The sequence below is a fragment of the Molossus molossus genome, unplaced genomic scaffold (genome assembly GCF_014108415.1).
Source record: "Molossus molossus isolate mMolMol1 unplaced genomic scaffold, mMolMol1.p scaffold_m16_p_5, whole genome shotgun sequence".
Taxonomy (NCBI): domain Eukaryota; kingdom Metazoa; phylum Chordata; class Mammalia; order Chiroptera; family Molossidae; genus Molossus; species Molossus molossus.
The window spans coordinates 53,840,918-53,864,003 of NW_023425388.1; the positions used below are offsets into that span (position 1 = coordinate 53,840,918).

General features: G+C 40.2%; 1 protein-coding gene across 4 annotated transcripts in view; it reads left to right on the forward strand.

Annotated features, from left to right (window-relative positions):
* TP63 (tumor protein p63) overlaps positions 1 to 23,086 on the forward strand; it is a 140,189-nt gene that overhangs the window by 114,842 nt on the left and 2,261 nt on the right. For 2 of the 4 annotated variants that reach the window (XM_036242866.1, XM_036242864.1), the window contains 5 exons: positions 1,701 to 1,783; positions 4,611 to 4,747; positions 16,882 to 17,039; positions 19,280 to 19,424; positions 20,761 to 20,854. In XM_036242866.1, coding sequence (XP_036098759.1) covers positions 1,701 to 1,783; positions 4,611 to 4,747; positions 16,882 to 17,039; positions 19,280 to 19,424; positions 20,761 to 20,854 — 617 coding nt within the window. Of the gene's footprint in view, positions 1 to 1,700; positions 1,784 to 4,610; positions 4,748 to 10,402; positions 11,804 to 16,881; positions 17,040 to 19,279; positions 19,425 to 20,760; positions 20,855 to 23,086 lie in introns of those variants that run through there. The other 2 variants (XM_036242867.1, XM_036242865.1) reach the window with 2 other exon arrangements.

The following is a 23,086-nucleotide window of genomic DNA, read 5'->3' on the forward strand; positions in this document are numbered from 1 at the left end:
TGGCATCAGTTTATCTTTCTGTTACTGAGCACAAGGGCTGAAAATATATCCACCAACCTCCTAAGTCTGTGGGGAGAGTGAGATTTAAGAATACATTTTGTAAAGCACCCTCTGGAGAACATACACATCTGGGTTTCACTGAGTCTTGACTTTGAGGCCTCAATCATCTTATCTGTAGTGGGGCTAATGACTTGGTTTAGTTGTTCTGTTAAGAAGCAAATGCTCACCCTGGCGGGTTTAGCTCAGCAGGTAGAGCATCGGCCTGCGGTCCAGAGAGAGCCGGGTTCGGTTTCCGCTAAGGGCACATACCTTGGTTACAGTTTGTCCCCTGCCCTGGTTGGTCGTGCGGGTGGCAGCCACTCGATGTGTCCCTTTCATGTTGATGTTTCTCCCTCTCTCTCCCTCCCACTCTATCTGAACAAAAAATGGAAAAAACTGTCCTTGGATGAGGATAAAAAAAAAAGAAGAAAATGCTTTTTCAAAAATGAACTATTTCAAAGAACCCACAATGAAAAATAGATGAAAACAAAGCAGAGGGGCTCTAGTTGAAGGGGACATGAGCTGGAGGTGGTCTGTGGCCCGTACTCTACTCCCAGCCACCCCGAGGCACACCCCGCAGAGGCCCAGACCTCCAGCCACAAAGGAAACCACTGAGCACACGTGCCTCCAGCTTGTGAGATTTGATTCTAGTAGGTGTCTCGCATAAGTTTGATATCACCACAACAGATATTTTAAAGTATGCCACACTAACTTATTTCATGGAAAACGATTTTAATTTTGTTACTAATTAGTATCCAGAGGAAATAGAAATTGTACGGTAATTTACAGGAGAACCACAGAATGTTATGACAGCTAGTCACTATCAACTTTTAACTGTTCAGTATGATTTGCCTTTCCTGTTAGACTCTTTGTCTTTCTGATTATTCCCCAAAAGGTTTTATGTATGTATGTATGTATGTATGTATACACTCACATACACACACACATACATACTATAATTATATTTCTACCCTAATTTTGCTCTTGAGTCTGCCCAGTGGCCTAGTTCCTACATTCTCTCCTGAGCACCTCAATGACCACAAATGATTGAATATCAGTAAGAATAGATTATCCGAACTTTGGTAGAAGAATCATCTCTATACGCTGAATCCTGAATGTAGTTTCTAATTTTGGAAGCTACAGGGATTTATGAGCTTAATTCGCTCATTTCACTGAAGAGAAAACTGAGGTCCTGGGAAGTGAGGCTGCTTGTCAGAAGTCGTGTGATGTACATACGAGCGTGGGAGGGATGAACCCACAAGACGGAATATGTCGGCAAGACAACCTCTACAACAGGTTTACCACCTCGGAAGATAAATGACCTGAAAAACAAAACACAAAGCCAATGTCTCTTCCTTTCTTTACTAGCTGTTCACAGACACAGGCCAGGAAGACACAGGGATTCCTGCAGCAAGACTTAAGCCACAGGCCATTTCCCAGCATCCCCAAACTCTTCCTTTCACCCCAGATGCTGAGGGCATACCCCCACCTCATCATTGTTAGGTTTGCACTTACTGTAGAAGCAGCCATCACCAATGCAACGGATGCTGAGAGCTAGAAACGCTCATCCCAGAGGTGTGGCTGGTGCTTCTGTCGTTTAGTAAACGTATCATTGCTTCAGAAATGTTCCCAGGTTGAAGCTTGCCTTTTTTCTCCACCAGCTTTTCGTCAGAACACACATGGCATCCAGATGACATCCATCAAGAAACGGAGATCTCCAGATGATGAGCTGTTATACTTACCAGTGAGTCTCCCTTGAGATCCATGTTGCTTCATTTTCACCTTCTTTCAATGAGCTTTTACTCTGTGGTCATATTCTGATTACCTGTGAAAATGAGACATGGGTGATCGGGGCTAGTGAGATAAAAGAGAGAAAACACTTTTTGCTTTTTGAAAAATCAGGAAGTCATCCCTTGCCTCCATAGTTCTAAAATATATTAATAGTATTGGCTCCTCCACTTACTACTCACCCACTCAAAGCTACTCTCCAAATAGAAATCTCCTTACCCAAATATTTAAAATTAATTTGTCCTTCATTATTTGGGAACGATAAAATTATCCTAGGCAACATGGCCAAACCAATTTAGCACTAAAATTTCATCAGGAGGAGTTCACAAAGTCGATCATACAAAATTCATAGAGAATGGACTGTGATTTTCTTTAGGAAGTGCTGTAAAGACAGCCACAAGGCAGAATCCTCAATTACACGATAGTGGCCAGAAGACTCAGCCCAGTCATTGTTCATTCCTACAAGGAGCATTAGTCCTCTCAGGATCCCTAAGGTGCCCTGTTTTTGTCGATGGTTGCAGTTTGTTGAAATCTTATTTCCCTTCGGTCTTTGCCAGCTAGAATGGCAGCAAAGTTAGGGTAACCAGTATGGCCCTTGATGCCATCTAAACTGACATGGGACAGGCAAGCAAGGCCAGGTTTGACTGGGAGCTGCCACCCTGGGATTGAGGCTAAAGCAACTCAACAGGTTTGGGTGTGCCATACCTGTTCCCTGCCTTCTTTGGACCCTGACCATCAGGGAAATAGACTGCTGGTAGAACCATCAGTCAGTGAGTTAGCTCAGATTCTCAGGGTCAAGTGTCTCAGGCTACATACAGAATCTGACCTGTGAACTTGAAGTTAAACATTATCCAGACATACTAAATACAGTTGCCCCTCCCCTCGACCACGGATACCAAAATCCACAGATTCTTAATTCTCTTACGGAAAATGGCGTAGAACAATGCGTAGAGAGTGCCCTCCACATTCAGGGATTCACAACCAGGGATCAAAAATACTGTTTGCCATCAGAGGTTGGTTGAATCCATGGGTTTGAAACCAAGGATATAGAGGGCTGACTGTATATTTATTGAAAAAAAAAATCTATGTATAAGTGGACTCCCTCAGTTCAAACCCATGTTGTTCAGTGGTCAGCTGTGATCCAAAAACCCTGGTTTGTTTTTAGCTGCTGACATAGGAAACACTTGAAAAGCACTTTTTAAATGAAATTTCAGTCTGTACTAGTGAAAGAGATGCCCTGGAGTCAGTTACATCTTATGTTTATTGAAGAACTAGTCAAACCGTATTATTTCACGTACATGTGGAATCTAAAAAAATAAAAATAAAGTAAGTGAATAAACAAATTAGAAATAGACTCATAAACACAGAAATCAAGTTGATGGTCAATAGATTGAGGGAGGGTTAGAGAAATGGGTGAAAAGGGTACAGGGATTAAATTTTCAGTTATAAGAACAGTCACGGGAATGTACAATGCAGCATATGGAACAATGTAATAATTATGTGTGGTGTCAGATGGGTACAAGATTTATCAGGGTGATCACTTCGTAAGGTATGTGAATGTTATACACCTAAAACTGATATAATATTGTATAGCAACTATTATTAAAAAATAAATTTAAAGAATCAGTCAAACCAAACTGTATGAGAAAGAAAACTCTAAATATAATATGAATTTGATGGGCATTTGTTGAGTGGCAGGTTTGAAGACCGCAAGCATTTAGGGATCAGTAGGAGACAGTCCTTACCTTCAGAGAGCTGGCCTTCTAGCAGGAGAGATGGACAGGTGTGATGTAATGAAATGGCTGTTTCAGTGGAGCTTGGCTTGAGCAGAAGACTGAGCCTCAAAGAGTGAGACTGGGAAATGCTTCTCAGAGAAGGTGACCCCAGAGCCAGATAAGTGGGAGTTAACCCAACAAAAGGTAGAGAAAATGTTTCTGAATTCTGACGAGTTCTGGCTGTCATATTCAAGGAGGAGACCTGGTAAGGGAAGTGAGGTGCCGGGGATGAAGAATTTAAATAGATACCCACTCTCAGAGCCCTGGAAGGGCCCCGCGTGCCCCACAGGCCCTGGCCCCGGCTCACACTTTTTGAAGCTTTTCAGACTCTTAAAGAGAGAAACACATTTTACTCCAGCTAAAAACTTGCGTCTTTCCAGGGGTAGTTACAGGTCATTTTCATTTTTTGTGATAGTTATGCTTTATCAAGTGACTGCGAACACTGAACCATTGCTCAGAGGGGACACTCAGGATTAGGTTTCGGTGAGCCTCTGGTCACAGCACTTTCCACAGCCAATCAACACACAACCTCGTTTCTTGTGTGTTTCTGTTTAAAGGTACCGTTTAAAGCACATTCTGTTGCCTCATTAGCATTGACCTCCCAGCCAATAGCACATGGCAGCCTTCTCACGCTCAGAACACCAGACAGCGCTCCAGCACTACACTCAGGCACCACTTGGAACAGCAAACTCGCCGACAACACCACGGGGAAAAGGTGGCACTAGGCAGACCCCAGAAGGGACACCTGTTCACAGCATGAGCGCTGAGACGGACGGCGGAGCCTCCCCGCCTGCTTCCACCTCAGCTGCAGCGGGCATGGGCAACTCGAGCTTTCTGTCACTGCTCAAGTCTGCAAATGACCGCTACGTGCAACACAGTACTGATTTGCATGTTAAAAATAAATGTTAGCAAGTAGGCGAGACAGACCCCATGAAAAATGAGCGTTGACAGTCCCAGTAGTTCTAGAGTCCTTCATTTGTCCTTCTCTCCTTCTGCCCCTTTACCCAGGTGAGGGGCCGTGAGACATACGAAATGCTGTTGAAGATCAAAGAATCCCTGGAACTCATGCAGTACCTCCCGCAGCACACGATTGAGACATACAGGCAGCAGCAGCAGCAGCAGCACCAGCATTTACTTCAGAAACAGTGAGTGTGTCCACGTGTCATTTTAGAAGGCGTTGGGATGAGTGACTCTCTCACGTTAACGCGATTGGTGGGTGATGCAGAAGATGAGGTTGTGAGACAGCAGGGCATCCTAGGTTCAGATGAGCTAGTGCGAGGTACTCTCTTCAGTTTCAACAACCTTCTCTGCTTCTCATCATAACCTTCCCTTTGAGAAGTTCCACCTATATTGTGAAATTGAATTCAAATTCTTTCAACTGGATTACAAAGAGACTCAACTCACAGAGTTAGTTCTCTCTACCCCAATCCAAACACACCTATCAATATAAGGGTTTTGAGTATGCACAATATTCGAGCAATAATGTGTATATTTAAAAACATGCAAACTTCCCTCATCCTAATGAGTTATATTGCACCTCTCCTGGGATGCACGTGACTCACATTTGGGAAAAGCATTATAGAGTAGGGATAGCACAGAGGTTTTACCGTATGTGACTTCCTTGAGTGTTGTGTTGGGTAGGATTCTGAGACCCAGTGCATGCTCCTGGGGAAAATGTCTGCATGCAGAGAAGCAAAGTAGTATCATATTGCCATGTTTCAGCACCCTTGTTCTAGGTTGTCTTTCAGCAATATATTTTTGCATACGTTGGCCAGATTTTGCAACCATATGTACATACAACCTTTTATACATTAATTTTTACCTTGACTCTTAGATCTTTGATGATGTTCATTGTTTTGTGACAAAGTTGACTAGAATAGCTCTTATAAAAGGAAGGGTTGATAAGAGCCTTTCCCAAGATATGCATGTCACGGTATTAAGAAACTCTCTCAAATTGCCTCCAGTTTACTCTGGAAATTTTTGACTCAGCCAAAATGACCTCAGAAGAATGGCACAGTAGCATATCATGCTGACCTACTTGCTCTGTGATTCTCTTTTTATTCTTTTATCTAATTAACAAGAAAAGTACTGATGAGCCAAATTGACACCTATTAAATGACGTGGTTTAAAAGATTTGACCATCTATTTTTAAATTGTTTCTTTTTTGTCTTCAGTTCACAATTCCATTCCCTTGTTTTCCAAACTTACTATTATTATATATTTTATACTTAGAAGTATTTTATTAGCCCTTCATCATCCTTTCACACTATAAAAATGTGAATACAAGTTTAAGATGAATTAATCTGTTTTCCTGTGACCATAGGCTCTAAATGTTAAAGATATTATTGTAGATTGTTATATTTATATTTAACATCAGTACATAGCAATAAAATAGATTAAACCTTTTATCAGAATGTTAAATGTAGAAATAAAATTTTAACAGAAATATAAAGTAAGTAAATAAATAATGAATGATCTGACCATCTAGCTCAGAGCTGTACCAATAGTAAATACTGCAGGCTCTCTGGCCCATAGTCTCTAGCAGCTGCTCAGTTCTGCCCTCATTTCTGCTCTTGTAGCATAGAAGCCACAACAGCCAATATGGAAGCAAATAAGAGTGGCTATTATAGCCAAGTTTTACGTTAGGTCCACTGACACTTGAAATTCGTGTAGTTTCCACCTTTTAACAATGTAAAAAACAGTCTTTACCTCTGGGCCAGATTTAGCCCATTCACTGCATTTTGCAGGCTTTGTTCTAAATAAATGAGTGGCCCTTCTTTCCTTGCTTCTTGAGACTCAGAATTTTTAACAGGAATATTTGGAAGCTCATATGAGTATTCTAAAATAGAGGGGTATTAAAAGATTTTAGGAAATTTTAAAGTGATTTTTAAGATGACATTTCAGTATCTAACAAAACAAAACAGCACCTTTATTAGAGATTTATTTTGTCCCAGAAGGTCAGGCACACCCATCCATACTCAGAATGTGGTTAATGATGCAACCCCATTATCAGCTAAGACTGGCATAGCTGACTTAACTCTTAACAAACTATCAGTGAAGATCTGTTACATAAAAGCATTAAGGATAGACCTGAGAAAGATGGGGTTTCTGCCTTCCCATAGCTTTACAATTTAATGATGAATTCATAACCAGAACACCTTTTGTATTTTAAAAAAGCTCTGGAAGTTTATTCTCAGCATCATGTAAATTAGGATAATTCTTAAAAAAATGTTTTATTGCTTTTTTTTAGAGAGGAAGGGAGAGAGGGAGATAGAAACATGGATGTGAGAGAGAGACATCCATGGGCTGCTTCCTGCACGCCCCCTACTGGGGATCGAGCCTGAAACCTGGGCATGTGCCCTGATTGAGAATTGAACCAGGACCTCTCAGTCCCTGGAACAAGGCTCAATCCACTGAGCCACACCCACTGGGCTAAATTAGGACAATTTTAAACAGCTTCTCTAGATCATACAAATAAGGAAAGTAGTTTGGTGTCATAGTTTTAGAGACTTGATAAACCAGGCGGATCTACCTCAGTCAGTCAAGGACATGTGCTATTTGTGTTTATTTACATGGCTTACACAAGAATGCATTACCTGGTGTCCCCATGGGATCAGTTATCCAATGCTTATTGTCTGACTGGCTGGCATTGGTTTAGAGGGAAATTATTTTCCAATTCTTATTTCATAAAACAATCTATTTCATCAAAGAAGAAAATGCATCTTAAAATTGTGTTATTTTGAAAGCCTAAAAAATTTTAGAAACACACTGTCGCTCTTTTGCATGTGGGGCCACAGACACATAGTGAGGAATGAGTCAACTCGTAATTACCTGGGGTGTTCATTTAAAGTAGCACTGCACGGGTTTGAGTTGTTACCGCACAGTCTTATTAGAGCTAACTTCAGATGTGATAACTTGTGCACGGAAACCTAACAGACTGCAAAATGAAATCTTGGCAAAATATAGACATTTGGCCTAATTTTGCCTTTGTTGCATTATATATACATGGCTCTGCAATGATTGATATACATCTATACCAATTCTCCAGTTGCTGTATTCTTCGACTGAGTTGTTTACAGCTCTTTTATTTTCATGCAAATCTCCCAGAAAGAGCATGAATAACTAGACAAAGAAAAATGGAAATCTAGTTCCCTGGCAATCATTTGAAAAGAATAAATCAGCTCGGAAATGCCTGCAATAGCCTGTGATTTTCTTTCCAAAAACATAGTCCTGAGTTTATGCTGGTAAGGAATCAATTTTGTGCTGTTCTTTATAGTACAGGGAAAATTAGTGGGAAGGGAATACTTTCTACAAGGTGGCAATAACGTACTTTCCATTTAATTACTTCCATTAGATGCTCACTGCGTGTTTTCTCTGCTTGATTTTGATTTGTGCATGGTTTTTCTTTTTCAAAATTTCCTTCCCAATTACCTTCATGATCATAGGCTTTATGAAGGCTAAATTTTATACTGAGTTTCTGTGAATCAAATTGTTACAGGTATTAGTAGGTTTTTCTTTACGATTTATAAATAAATATGATTTGGGTTGATTTGCTCACATTGGAATAAACACGGGGGTTATGTTTACAGAGGCCAGAGACTAGTGGAAAGACAGTGGCCCCATTTTTGAACCAGACACCTTACCTTTGTATTTTCAGGGGATGTTAACCCTGAAGATAGCTTTACAGAAATTACTTAAGACCCTTTCAGCAATATTTTTGTGTGTGTGTGCTTTAGACCAATACTGTTTTTCTTTCTTTTTCTTTTTTTCCCCCTCCTGTAGTTTATTCTCCTTGGCTTCCATCCTGATCTCAGACCAATATCACTGTTAAATTTTTACTTAGACTAACTCTTGATTTCCTGTGGAAAATTATTTTTGAATTTCTACGGGATGGACTCATTTTTATTTTAGTACAGATACATGACCTATTGAGGAGTCTTAGTGTTTTCTTTTTCTTTCTGATCACTTGATGAGTGTAGCTTATTAGATACAGGTCAGAGAATATCAGAGCAGAGCCTTCATATCACAGCGCGGGAAACTGAGGCCCGGCGACCTACACCTGTGATTTTATGGCCAGTTCATAATAAAGCTAAGATGTGAATGAGACTTGGGAGATACAGCTCTTCACATCATTTGGTCTGCTTCATTAGGGAAGAAAGTTATAATGATAAGACAAAAGTAAGCATCTATTTCCATTTTTCTGTCTCTGTATCAGTCAATTGGTACTTACCCTTGTAGTTTCAGTGTAAAATCCCGTCCCTTACAGCTCATTTGACTAATATTTTCTTCAGTAATGTTGATCATTTTTTTTCAGATTCACATATCTAAGGAGGGAGCAAGCAATATTTTCAGGATCATTGATGTGGGAGGGAGTACAGCCCACACGTCTCAGTGCTAGGTGTGATCAACATCGTATTTCTAAATGTGACTTAGACATCTTCCACATTCCCAGAACATTTGAAATTATCAGGTTCACGGATTAAGAAACTGGTGAATATTGGCAATCCCATGTCGTTCAGCCTTGTAGGTCATAGCACGCACAAGCTCTTGAAAGTTCATATAGGGTTACTTTTTGAACTTTGCCACCATGTTAGGAAGTTGTAAGGGCAGAGATTCATTAGCTCTGAGTTGGTAATGAGGACCAAAACTTGGATGAATTAAATTCAGATAGATTAGGCCACTTTTCTAAGCTCTCATGTCTCATGGCAGAAATGATCTCCGTTCTAGGTCTCAGAGTTTGAAGCCCTGTGGTCCACACACTCTCATCCTAACTCAAACATGGTTTCTGCACATTGCCCCATTCAGGCCTTGCTCCGTGAGAAGCCTCACGTGTAATAGACACACAAGTAGTCAGAGCTGTACTTCTTTAGTTGACAGTACATTGCTTCCTTAATTGTGTTCTGGCATATGTTTTAAGGTGATCCCAGTTCCTTCTGGTGAGATGCTTCACTGAATTCCAGCCCTAACCACGTAAAAATGGCTTCGTTCCTTTGCAAGGAGTAACCAAATGTGATTTCGAAGCCACTTGGGAAGCAATTTCCAAACAGTTCATGGGATTGCACAACCTTTAGAAAAATAAAGGGATTTAGTCCTGGCATCTTTATGGCATAATTGATTTCTTAATTATGTGAAAGTTGCTTTCATGTATTTGATATGTGCATTTTTGGCCAAGTTTGTGACTGAAGGATTAAGATATTTATCCATGTCAATTTGGACACATACAAATGCTCATTAATAGTCCTTTATAAATGCATGATGATGTGGCCCCCAGACTGATAAGATCATATTTCTTCATACTTCATAGTTAGGCTAGACAGGAACAGTAATGAGGTGTTTTAATTGGGCAGATGACATTTTTTCAAAAGATTAATTCTTGTCTCTGAATTCCCTTTTACAATTAAGTCGAGTCCAACATGCCAAGCACGGTGCTAAGCACCTTGACCTCCCTTGTGTCGGTAGTTCTCACCGGGATCACTTGTGGAGCTTATTAAAAATGTATATGCCTGGGCCCCTCCAGGTCTCAGAAGGGATCCAGGAAAATGCATTTTTTAAAAAAAATTTTATACATGATTCAGATCCTTTGGGTTAATTACTACCATGTTATTTCATTTCTTCTTCATAAAAATCTGGAGTAATTTTAAAAGAGAATAAAGAGGAAAGAGCAAAAATAGCTTTCTGGGCATTCTATTCTGTCTATACTATGATCATGAATGTAGGAGGATGTGTTTCTGTGTTCAGCTGATTTGAATATATGAAGTCCTAAGCTTTCATCTTTTGTTTTCTCTGGTTCCTCTCTGCAGTCTCCTTTCAGCCTGCTTCAGGAATGAGCTTGTGGAGCCCCGGAGAGAAACTCCAAAACAATCTGACGTCTTCTTTAGACATTCCAACCCCCCAAACCGATCAGTGTACCCTTAGAGCCCCTTCTTTGTATATTGAGTGTGTGTGTGTGTTTGTTGTGTTTCCGTGTGTGTGTTTGTGTGTGTATCGAGCCCTTGTAAGCAGGACTTGAAGACACTGGCTCAGAGACACAACTGCTCAAAGGCACACAGCCACTAGTGAGACAATCTTTGAAGGGACTCAAAACTTTACCAGAAAGGACGTTTTCTGCAGATTCCGTGTCCTTTGATCTGGCACTGATCAGTCAGGAACACCTGTGTTTGTGAGCTTTCATGTTGTTTCCTGGGAGGGAGGAGCTCAGGCTGGGAAGGGGCATTAAGATGTTTATTAGAACCCTTTTCTGTTACCTTCTGTTGTGTTTCTAAAACTCATAAAGAAGCTTTTGAGCAGGTCTCAAACTTAAGATGTCTTTTTAAGAAAAGGAGAAAAAAGTTGTTATTGTCTGTGCATAAGTAAGTTGTAGGTGACTGAGAGACTCATTCAGGCCCTATTAATGCTGGTCATGCAATAATATTGCAAATAGTAAACTAAGGTGTAAAGTGTATTGCTGGGCAGAGAGGTGATAATTACTGTAAATAACCTGTGTGGGGGATGTTCTTTCATTCTTTTTGAGAGCTTGCATTATTAGTATCATTCCCTCATGTGTAGGTAGAAAGTTCATTAGTGCTGTGTCAGACCCTCCCTTGCCACTGTATGTCAGCATCTATGATAATCTTCCTTGCTCATGGGAACCCTGGAGACTCACCCCCCAAAACTATTGTTTAGACACCAAGGCAGGTAAACCTATTTTGTTATTCTAATAGGAGGGTAAAACCACCCCAGTAATATTGTTCTAGGCAGTTATATATCATTCTTCAATGCCCAGAGTTCAACGTCCTCTCACCAAATCTGTGATCCATGTATTGGATTGGCACGCCGAGTCCACTACCCTGCAATAACACTAGCCGCATTGCTGACACGGCTCGAACTCCGTTGTCCAGGAGCCTTATGTTCTATGTGATGTTCAAACAGAAGCATTTGAAACCAACACTTTTGGCCTCAAAATTAAAGATAGAAAGAGTTGATGGCTTCCTTTTCTTGGTTCAAAGAGTTGAGAGAATCTATTTCTTTCCATTTTAAAAACATGTTTTAAAATAATAGAATTAGGACTTTAGGGATCTCCTTTCTTCCTCGTCTCCCCACACCAGATCACCAGCTCTTGATTCTGTGTCACCATAACAGCGATTTCTTGTTACTGAGGCTGTTGCTTTATGGATGTGTGATTTTAATTTTCAATAAACTTTTGCATCTTGGTTTATCTTGCAGTTTTTTTTCTTTTCTGTCTCTCTTGCTTTTTAAGAAATGAATCCTTAAATATGACAATATTTTCATTTAAGTGCTTGGGATACCTATCATGTGTAAGTCTAAAGAAAAAGAATAATAGAAGAGTTACTTTGGTCCTGTGTACACTCTGTCAGTATGTCTTATTTTTATTTAAGATGTTCTATAGCAAGATCATCAATCCTAAAAATAAATTGCAATGCCCACACTAACTTGGAAATATACTTTAACGCTCTGTGTTTGATTTCATTGTAAGGAACCACGCACTACAGCGTCATTTGTTCACAGCTCTGAACAAGTCTTGAGTTACAACTTAAATTGCTAAATTTACCAAAAGAAATTTATTTATTTTATAAAGATATTTCATTGTGTTTTTTTTTTTTTTCTTTTTTTTTGACAGAGAGGAAGGGAGAGAGAGATAGGAGCATCAATGTGAGAACCATCAATCGCTGCCTCCTGCACGCCCCCTACTGGGGATCGAGCCTGCAACCCGGACATGTGCCCTGACTGGGGATCGATCCTGGAACTATGTCCATGGGATGATGCTCAATCCACTGAGCCACACAGGCCAGGTCCAAAAGGAATGAAATCAAATCCAAAATTATTAAATAATTTTACGCATTAGCAAATATCCAGAAGTTTTAGTTGAAGCTGTTATCCAATGCTTTCTAAAAGAGAAAGAAAAAACAAAAACAAACAATATATCTCCATCTTTGAATAATTGTTTTTAAAAGCTTCAAAAACAATTGTTCCAAATAAAAATAATTTAGCAGCTGAAAAAAAAAAAACCTATATGTTTGAGATAAAAGTATATTAGTAAAATCAGATCATCTTGTTACATTTGCAAAGTGTTTTTAATCTAATCATTTTGATTTCCAGGTCCCTTAAGGGGTTAATGAGTATGTTTAATCATTTAACATTTGCTTTTTCTTCAGAAGTTTTTTCTTTCACCCTATTTTTATGTAAGTTTTTGATGTGTTTATAGTGACTTTTATATAAATGCACATATTTAAACTGATGGAAAATATTACAATTACGGTTGATTTGTCTAGAGATTAAATGCCGTCCTTTGTATTTAGGAGCACTATTGCCCAGCTAGAGGAAAGGTTACAAGCAGGGCAGTACTGGACACATTTTAGAGGAGAAGCAATCCTTTCATGGTGCATGTCTTCCCTTTTGTTGACTTTCCTCATTCCAGGGGTGTTTGGCTCTTCTTTTCAATTCCCCTTGCCCCTCTCAGATTTGTACTCCAGAAATGGTTTGGTGAAATAGGTTTATGCTGAAGCATCACCAGATCATACAAGAGAGTTGCCTTTTAATTGGCAATGGAAAATTTAAGGCAAAAAAAGGAATCCTTGGGTGGAATTCTAGGCATCTCCAGCAAGGTGGTGGAGATGATGTTGAGTGTGTGACTTCCACAGAATTTTGACTTGCTACCACCTAGATAGTCACTAGACTTGGCATTGGGAACTGAGCTTTCTAATTCTGGTTAATCTAAATGTCACTCATAGCCTCGAGATACTGAATTTTATTCTTAGCAATGTATACAGAAGCCTGAGTTGTTAGAATTAAGCACTGGGGCTTGACTTTATCAGGATTTCTCCAGAAAACTAGAAATTCATGAAACGTGCCTGCTTACATTGCTGTTACATTGGATTCCTGGAAAAATCTGGTATGCCTCTAGAGAAAACAGCCTGAGGCTCATACCTTGGTATTTTCTGAGAAGAGCTATGTTCTTACTTTTTCTGCTTTGTTTTGGGGGAGGGTGGGTAAGAAAACCACAATGGTATAGGTCCTGTTGTCCTTGAACACTTTTTTCATCTCTTCAGATTCACCGTCAATCTTTGGGATTGTCTACTCAAGGACTGTGACATTTATATTTGTAAAGAAACTTTTTTTTAAAAAAAAAGGTTTTGCTTCAAGGGCTTTACATTGACCACAAATTTATTCAGCCTTGTTTGCTTTTCCACAACACATAGAGATGATCAGAATATTCTTTGTATGTCAGACATTGCAAACCTCATATTAAACAGACTACCCTGACCTTTCATCTTGTGGCTTTACTATTTACTTCATCATTAATAGAGAGGTGTTCAGAATTTCTGACCTTTTCAGACTCTCTTACTCCCATTCATTCACTCACCCTAATTTCTAGGTTTGCTCAATTAAGAATCCTTGCCACTTCTTCCAATTAATTCTTAAACCTATACCTTTAATCTCCTTAACCAAATGCTAGGATATTAAGCATTTGGAGCTTTAGAGGAAGAGGAAAGATAACCATTATTTTTTGAGCACCTACAAATTATAGGACAATGTCCAGGGCTCTTACATAATATAATTTTCATAGCAACTCTTCTAGATTGAGCATAATGGCTGTTCTACAGAGTAAGAAAATAAGATTCAAAAGACATGTATAACAAAGTCAACTAATCTGTGTCACATTTAGAAGGTGATGTTCACCTGTAGTTTCTGACCTACCTTCCTCAAAAACAGTTTAGGCGACTGATAGTAAATGAACTAGTAAAATGGTCAAAAACATGAAGGGAAAGGGAAAAGGGGATCGTAACAGGATTTGGAAGAAGCCATTTACTATAACTGAGGGTCCAGGGAACATGCAAAGCTTTTAAATATATTTTTAGTTTCCTAATGGTGAACACTGATGTTCAAGTAATGCGTCCATCAGCTCTTGTCAGACATTTAACTGATTTGGGGAACAGGAGAGATAAACAGAGGTCTCTTAAGGTCACACCGGACCAACCTGCCTCTGGAGTCTGGGCAAATAGGCATCTTAGGTAATTTGTGGTGGGTAAAGCTAGACACAATAGCGGGAGTAAACATCTCCTGGCCACTTAGCCTGTGCTTTCCTGCACTTGGACATGAGCTTACGGATGTTCCTAGGTCTCTCCAGTGTGCTGACTCTTACACACTGTGGAGTCAATTTGATGATAGGTGGGGGTCTGCCTTTACTACATCTCTTGCTCCATGTGCTATCTCAGTTTTCCACGTTTCTCTATGACTTCACTAACTTCTTGATTCTGTAACCTATTGCACACTACTGTCTTATTTCTGGGAAGATGCTGCAGAATGAAAAACAAAACCAAAACAACAAACAACCCCTTGGACAAGGATCTGGGAAGGAGGCGTCTCTACTCATCATCAGGCAGTATGTAACTAGGGCACATTTTTTTTTAGAGACTTATATTTACCCATCTATATAATAGGCATAATAATTTCTGCCCATCCCTGCCCTGCCATACCATGTCCTCCTCTACAGGGATGTGAGAATCTTTCAGAAAATGGATAAAGGAGAGCTTGGTAACCTGAAGTATCTTACAATTGGGAGAGCTTATTATATAAACACCTGTCCATACAACATGATTCTTTCTATAATTGTGAGTCCTTGAGAAGGGCTAAAGGGAAAAATCAGCGTCCTTAAGGGCAGTGATGGTAATATGCAGCAGAACCGTTAATTCTACGTTGTCACTCACATGTATGCAAATGTACATATAGCATCTTGCTTGAATACCCCTAGCTGCGGCTCTTCAGTGCTACGGAATGGGGCCATCCCTGTTTTGTGTAATTGTTGAGAACAGTATCGACCAAGGGTGTTACTGTAGCATTCAAGTTCTAGAACCACCTTTTATTATGTTTTCAAACATCCCTATATCATGATTGTTTGAAAATTGGATTTATTTATAGAGCCTTCAAAATGTGTTTTTCATATATAGTTGAGTGTGTATGTATACATACATACATATATACACATGCAAATAAAACTGAAAGAAACACTTTTTTTACTCTCCTCTGATAGCAGTATGGCTACAGCAGGGAGGGGACAAGCCGGAGCACAATCATGCATTTTGTTGATAAGTCTGAAGGGGGAGCTTTTCCCATCAGAGTTTAGAAACATGCTCAAAGTCCAGTCTTCATCCTATGGTCACAATAACTACTCACGGTTACTGACACATGGTCTATAAAGTTCTTCATCTTATCTTTTTCAGTTCTCACTACAGCTCTACAAAGGTAGGTTGGATTATTATCCCCATGTATCCACTATGAGCTTCTCAAAGATGCAACCACCTCTTGTTAGTTTTCCCACCTCTGATATCTACTTCTTATAGGGAGTGCATGTGTATTTAGTGCATATATTTTTCCTGTGAGGAAGCAAAGGCAGGATGCTGAGTGGCTTGCACAGGGACCTATAGCTTCCCAATATATGCTGGAGAAAGACTTAAACTTTCATGTTTCTGCCTTGATTCTAGTAGAGATCACTAGTTCTATATTCAAAGAAAACGTCAGGAATGGCAGTTGACTTGGGAATATCATATGTAATCTAATGAACAGTATGACAAACCAATTCTAATACATTTCCAAATTGAAGCTATGCTGAAGGGAAAACTTTGTTTCTATGTCTCTCAGGAGACTTATGGAAAGTCAATGAAACAGTCGTTTGGGCTCCAGGGTTCTCCTGCATACTGAGGCCACTGGCGTTCCGAGTGGTCATTTGATGGCCCACGGACGTCGAAGCCGACAAAGCATGTTTCCACATTGAGGCTTCTGCATGACAGCAGGGTCTGCTGCCGAAGGCCCTGTTTGTGGGATTTGCAGTTATCGTCTGCGTATCCCAAACGGCCTGCTGCCATTAGAGCTTGGCATCTCCATATCTTTCATAAGTCTGAGCCCTTGCTCAGTTCTGTTCTCTTAGTGATTTTTAAGCTTGTTTAAATCGACAGGCAGGAGAGGGCAACAGGATAGGGAAAACGATAAAGGGAAAAGGAGGTGCATTTGTTCTCCCTCTCGCAAAGGAGATGCTTTAGGAAAATATTCAACTTGGTACTCCACACATTCCAAAAAAATACAATTCGATGGCAGCATTGTGATTCCTCCCTAGTCAGGAAAAGTTCTCCGAAGCGCAGATAACTTCTTGTCATTGATCCTGGAGGAATAGTTTTGCAACTGTACAGTTTACGGTCAGGTTTTAATGTGAGACCTGTTGGAAATGAACCAGTCCCCACTCTTCAGTGTCCCGTGCTGACCGTCATTCCAATGTTTGTGTTTCTAGGACCTCGATGCAGTCTCAGTCTTCCTACGGTAACAGCTCCCCACCTCTGAACAAAATGAACAGCATGAACAAGCTGCCTTCCGTGAGCCAGCTGATCAACCCTCAGCAGCGCAACGCCCTCACCCCCACCACCATTCCCGATGGCATGGGATCCAACAGTAAGAGCATCCCCTTTAGCTGCAGCTGAAGGACCCGAAGGGCTAGTGTTAGAGGAAGACTCTGCTCTGGGATGTGGGAAAGGCTTGCTCTTAAGCTAAGTGAGAGGCACAGTGGGACAGAACAGATCCAAGTTGGGTGGCTTGAGTTTCTCATGGTGAACATTTTCTCAGTCTTAAGGTGGGTGGTTCACTACCAAGTATATTGGTAGTGATGAAGAAGGCTGTTTCTTTAGTAGGGATAAGGATCTCTGTGAAAAGAAGAGTCCACTCCTATGAATGTGGATGAAGACTTACCTCCTACCTCCTCCAAGATAGTCAAAGTGAAATACATCCAACATGTGTGAAGTAGCGTGGTGTGGTAGACTTAAAATCAAGAGAAATAGATTATAGCCTGGACTCTATGCAATAGTAGCTATATAATTATGGAAAAAATACCTCTCTGTTTGAATGCTCAGTTTACCATTCATAAAATCATTGCTCTCCACATTTAACATTTTATGATTCTGTGTCCCTGCAGTCTTGACCCTCTCTACTTGTCTACTCCATTCTATTCACAACCAGTAATGAATTGACCTCAGGAAAGGAGTTTCCCTTTCAGTTATTTACACACAGATTCCTCACAACAACTAAGTAGAACTGTAAGAAACTGAGAGATTTGGGCCTCTGAGTGGATGATGATTGGTCTATAGCTTTGTTTGAATATAATGATCTTGTCCACTAGAACTAAATATAGCAAAGTGGATATCCAAACTTAGAAAGAAAGAAAGAAAGAAAGAAAGAAAGAAAGAAAGAAAGAAAGAAAGAAAGAAAGAAAGAAAGAAAGAAAGAAAGAGAGAAAGAAAGAAGGTAAAAATGCAGGAGTATATAGAATGTCTTCAGGGATGCAGGAGCCTGGATACATGTAACCCCCCGTGGAAAACAGTGCCTCAATAGTCTCTTTTGAAATCTTTCATCATTTTTACTAAGCCTTTAAACTTGTATTTTCAGTGTTTCCTTGAAGAGACTGGCTTTTCTTAAAGAAGTGAAAGGAGGGTAGAATTGGGACTCTCAGTGGTCTGATGGCACATGTTCAGATTTTAAGGACATGGAGATGTATGTGGTAGGACTACCGGGTGCAGCAATAAAGACGTTAGAGCCAGAATGCCCTCTCACTAGGGATACATGCAACTCAAGGCTGAAAACCTGACCCCTTGACAATAAAGGGAAAAGTAACCATTTTCTTTTCCATTTTTCTTTCTTATGAGAAAGAAATCCTCAAGTTTTTCTTGGGATGACAAAATAGTAGTAATGATGCTGACCCTTCACATTTGTGTAATATGATTTGCCTATGTTTTCTTACTTATACTTCACAATTTTCCTTTGCTGTCATCAGGAAAGTCAGAGGGAGACCTGCAAACATGACAGCCCTGTGCTCTTTAGCTGGCTAGTTAGGGGCAGAGGTCTTTTCCCTTTGGCTACTATTCTAAAGTAGAAGTAAATTACATTTGTCTTTTTTGTAGATAGGTCATTTTGCTCCTTTTTTTTTTTTTTTTAATCTGAAGATAAAAGTTGTTTTATAAATATTATTGATATTAAGCTGTTCTTCTCTATAAGTGAATGTTTACGATTTATGGGTTAGAAAAATAACATCAATGAGCAGATGGTGTTCCCGAATGCAGTCCTGAAATGGACCATAAGAAAGAGCTAGAAGTTTTAATTTCATTATTCCTTTTGCGGTTTATGGTGCTCTACAAATATTGCAATAAATCTTCCTATTCCCAAATAAATAATCACTCTCTCATTCACAGATTTGTTTATTTATTCACTTAAGCTAAGTTTACTGAGCATCTGCTCTGTGCCAGGCACTGTGAAGATCTAGACAGGCACAAGGTCTAATCTCCACGTTTGAGGAGATTGGTCTAATGAGAAAGACAGAAATATAACCCATGAAGGTGAAAACAACAAGGAGAATAGTAACATGAGGAGCAATAAGCACTGGGATAGAGCATTAGAAATAGAGAAATGAGGGGGAAGAAATTGTGTTAAGAGATTGCACAAAGGTCAAGAAGTGTGTAATTAGTTTTTAGTTTGGTGACTATTCTGACCCATGAGATATAGGGTACTTGAAGAGGTGAAATGAGAAATAAGACCCAAAAGGAAGCCTGGTAGATTAGGTACATTAAACCAGGCAAGATTTGCCGCTAGGATGCTCGTACATGATGACGGCAGTAACCCTCTGTGTTCCTCCTGCTTCTGTTCAGTTCCTATGATGGGCACCCACATGCCAGTGGCTGGAGACATGAATGGACTCAGCCCCACCCAGGCCCTCCCTCCCCCTCTCTCCATGCCATCCACCTCCCACTGCACCCCCCCACCTCCGTACCCCACAGATTGCAGCCTTGTCAGGTGAGTCCACAGCATGTGCCCCTGGGGGCCTGTCCTAAACATCTCTGGGTGGTAGAGGGTGGACACTGTCCAAAGTTAATAGCACAGTTGGGAAGAAAGAAAGCAGCCCTATCGTTGAAGGTCAGCTGCTATTATCTCTGATCTATGGAGTGGTTAACAGTGTTTAATCAAGGAACATCACCATAATCAACATGGGGAGAAGTGCCAATGTGAGTTTATAGGCATATAACTTTTCCTGCCTGTCCCCCATCTTCAGTTGCTCCCCACCTCCTCCCTCACATTTTTACAGTCAGTAGTGGCCTTCAAATTGGTGCCCAGGGCTGGGGTTCCCAACAGGGCGGTAAACTTGCTATCTTGCTCCCTTTCCTGCTCTCTAGGCCTTATAACTCTCAACCACCATGGGATGATTATTTTAAAGTTGCATGTCCTTAAAAGAGTTTTCACGTTTATAAAAATGACGGGGACTTTCAAGAACCTGATGGCCTCTGCTGCTTTGCTATATAGGAAATGGGAACACTTGAAGCAAAGGAGTTCAGATAGCAAGAAGAGAGAAGTCCAAGAAGCCTGAAAGATCTGGTTCCCACAGAGGCAAGAGTAGGTGCCCAGATTTCATGCCTAGGACACATCGTTTGCCTCTGCTTCAGGTGCAGATGACTCTTTCATTGGCTGCTGGAGCAGTATGTGTCGATCTCCATGTGATTGGAGCACTAAAACTAGCAGCACCAGTCAGAGGGATGGCAAAATGCATAGATTATCCCACTGGCTCTGTGACAGACGGTGGCATCATCAGCCTTAGACCAGCACCAAAAAAGGAGGGAGTCTGTATTCTGAGGAGGACATAAATCAAAAAGCATCAGTGACTTCATAGTCTAGTGGCCTGTAATTAATCTTAGTCTCATGAACCTATCTTAAGGACAGGTTCCAGTCTCAGAACTATTTTCAGAACCCTCAAATATGAGACAGTTAAAGCAGAGATGCTCTTTTTGAAGTGAAGAGCCAGGAGGCAAGAGGGCTGAGACTGCTGGACCCCTTCCTTTCGCCCCCTGCAACGGCTGCTTAGGCACTTTTATAGAGCCCCTTACAATTCAGTCACCCTTTGAAAATTGCTGCTCTGCAGGGATCCTTCCAGTTGACTTTAATTTTTATAGACCTAAAGTTTAAGTCACCAATCATCCCCAAATCTCAAATCCAAGGACCGCATATATTTTGTCTACCCCTAGTCTCTTCTGTAGGGCATCCCAGGGCAAAATGTTGGGTTTTCCTTTATCTCGCCAATGCAGTTGGGGTGAACTTTCTTTTTCTGTTTCCTCCTTCCTCTTCCCTCCTCCCTCTGCAGTTTCTTAGCGAGGTTGGGCTGTTCATCATGTCTGGACTATTTCACGACCCAGGGGCTGACCACCATCTATCAGATTGAGCATTACTCCATGGATGTAAGTAACTGTTAGACTTTTCTCTTGAGTTTTATTTCTTCATTTCCTCCCTCTGATGACATCCACCTTGTAGGTCAATCCCCATGGTTTTAACATTTTTTTTTTTTTTGTCTTATCATCCAATTCTCAATTTGGATGGAATCCATAATGATATTAGAAAGATTCCTAGACCACAGCCTATACATGTTAGAAGCTTGGCAATCAATCTTCCTCAGCTTGTCCGATCAGTCAATTATGTATTGCACGCATACTATAAACAGAGTGGGAAAGAAGAGATCTAATTCCCACCTTCAACAAATTTATAATCTCTAAATTTAGAGGATTTGTTGGATGTTCTCATTACTTTGTATAAGATCTCAGGGAGGATAGCAGGAAGCAGGTGATATTATTCTCACTTTAAAACATGGAGAGACAACAATATAGTCATTTACCATGATGAGTTGATGACAGAATCAGGAATAGAACCCTGAGGTGTAAACTTCTGATCTTTAACTCTATTAATTGGCCTTTTCTGCCTTTCCTTAAAGTAGGACCTCAAGGGGATTCAACTATTCCTCTCAGTGAGAACCATATATTAATTCATTTTCAAGTCTATCAGAATAGGGCTCAAACATCCCTGATCATTGGAAAAGATCACTGGTCATGGGTTTAAGTCCCAACTCTGCTTTTTAGTAGCAATGCAAACTTGTGATTATCACTTTGTCTCTCTGGACCTCAATTAATCAAATTGGGTTCAACATTACTCTCTTCTGGCTTTTATATTCTTTGGTTTGCATTTTGGAGCAAGCTGGATGGGAGGGGACAGTTCTTGCTTTCTACACCACTTCTTGAACTACTGCTCACATGCAGGCTTCTATTGCTCTGGTTTAAGGCAATCTGATTTTCCTCCCAGGCTGTCCTTTGTGCTGCTCTTCTGGGGGTTTACTGTTCTGCCTACCAGCTTCCAGAGGTCCCTTTGGACTGGTGGAAGAAGATCTTTTCTGCCTCTGCTTCTGCTTCTGCTTCTGTAGTTGGGACTTCTTTTTTCCTCTCCTTGAGCACCGATGCCAGAGATGCCCTTGCAGCATGAGAATGACCCAGCCCTGTGGTGACCAGTATATGCTGTGCTGCCCCTATGCCCACTCCTCTTGACTCCATAAATCAGCTCTGGCTGCTGCTCCCTGAAAACTGATGGTGAAAACTACAGAGAAAGATTTCAGAGCTAGCTTTGACAAATTTTAGATAACTTTATAATGATGTCCATTCATTGAAGTCAACAGAATTGTCTAGTGTTTGAGAGCCCTACATGATAGAACAGGGAATGCATTTCTTCCCTATATTTTTAAAGTTATACCTTCGACTTGCTTCATTTTTCTCCACTGGGGAGTGTGTCAAGATGTTCTCTTGCCTATTAGGATCTGCAGATGTTCTCCACAGGTACATCTCTGCTGGTGTTGGCTAGGTCTTATGTGAGCGTCTGGGCCACAGCTTTCTTACCTCAGTTATGAGTTGAAATCTATCCAGAGATTCATGCAGATCAATGGAGCCTAGTTTATAAAGAGTTTGGGACTTATTGGGAATGTCATAAGCATAAAGAACTATGCTCACTTATCTGTTTATGGATCGCCTTCTCTATAATGTATTCTTCTGCTAGAATAGGAAATTGGAGTACCATACTGCAAATGTCCAAATCAGGAAAGATTGGGAAGCTATCCAATTTCTGCATCCTCACCTCATCTTCCATATCATTACTGGAAAAAGACACCTCTTTTTTAGGTTTTTCTCTCAATACCAGTCTAAGTTATTTGGCATCACTTCCTGGAAAAGATATATCATTGAATTTGGGAATTTTCCTAAGTATCCTCTCCAAGATGCAAGGATGGGTTAATAATAATACAACAACAAATGATTATGATTTATATAGTATGCTTTATAATTTTCAAAACATTTTCATATCCACATTTACCTGAGTATTCAATGACCTAAAAAGGAATTGTATTCCATTTTACCAACAAGGCCAGTAGAGAATGATGACTTGATGAAGGTCTAGAGCCAATCCGTGACAGAAGAATAAACCTCTGTCAAGGTCTTCTGACTCCAAGAAAAATGTTGTTTCTACTCACCATGCTGTTCCATAAGAAATTAAAATAATGATAATAATAGTAATAATAACAATAACAATAACAAAGAGCTACTGTAGATAAATATGAGATGACACCACCATTAGTTAAGATCAACCATGCTTGTAAAGAC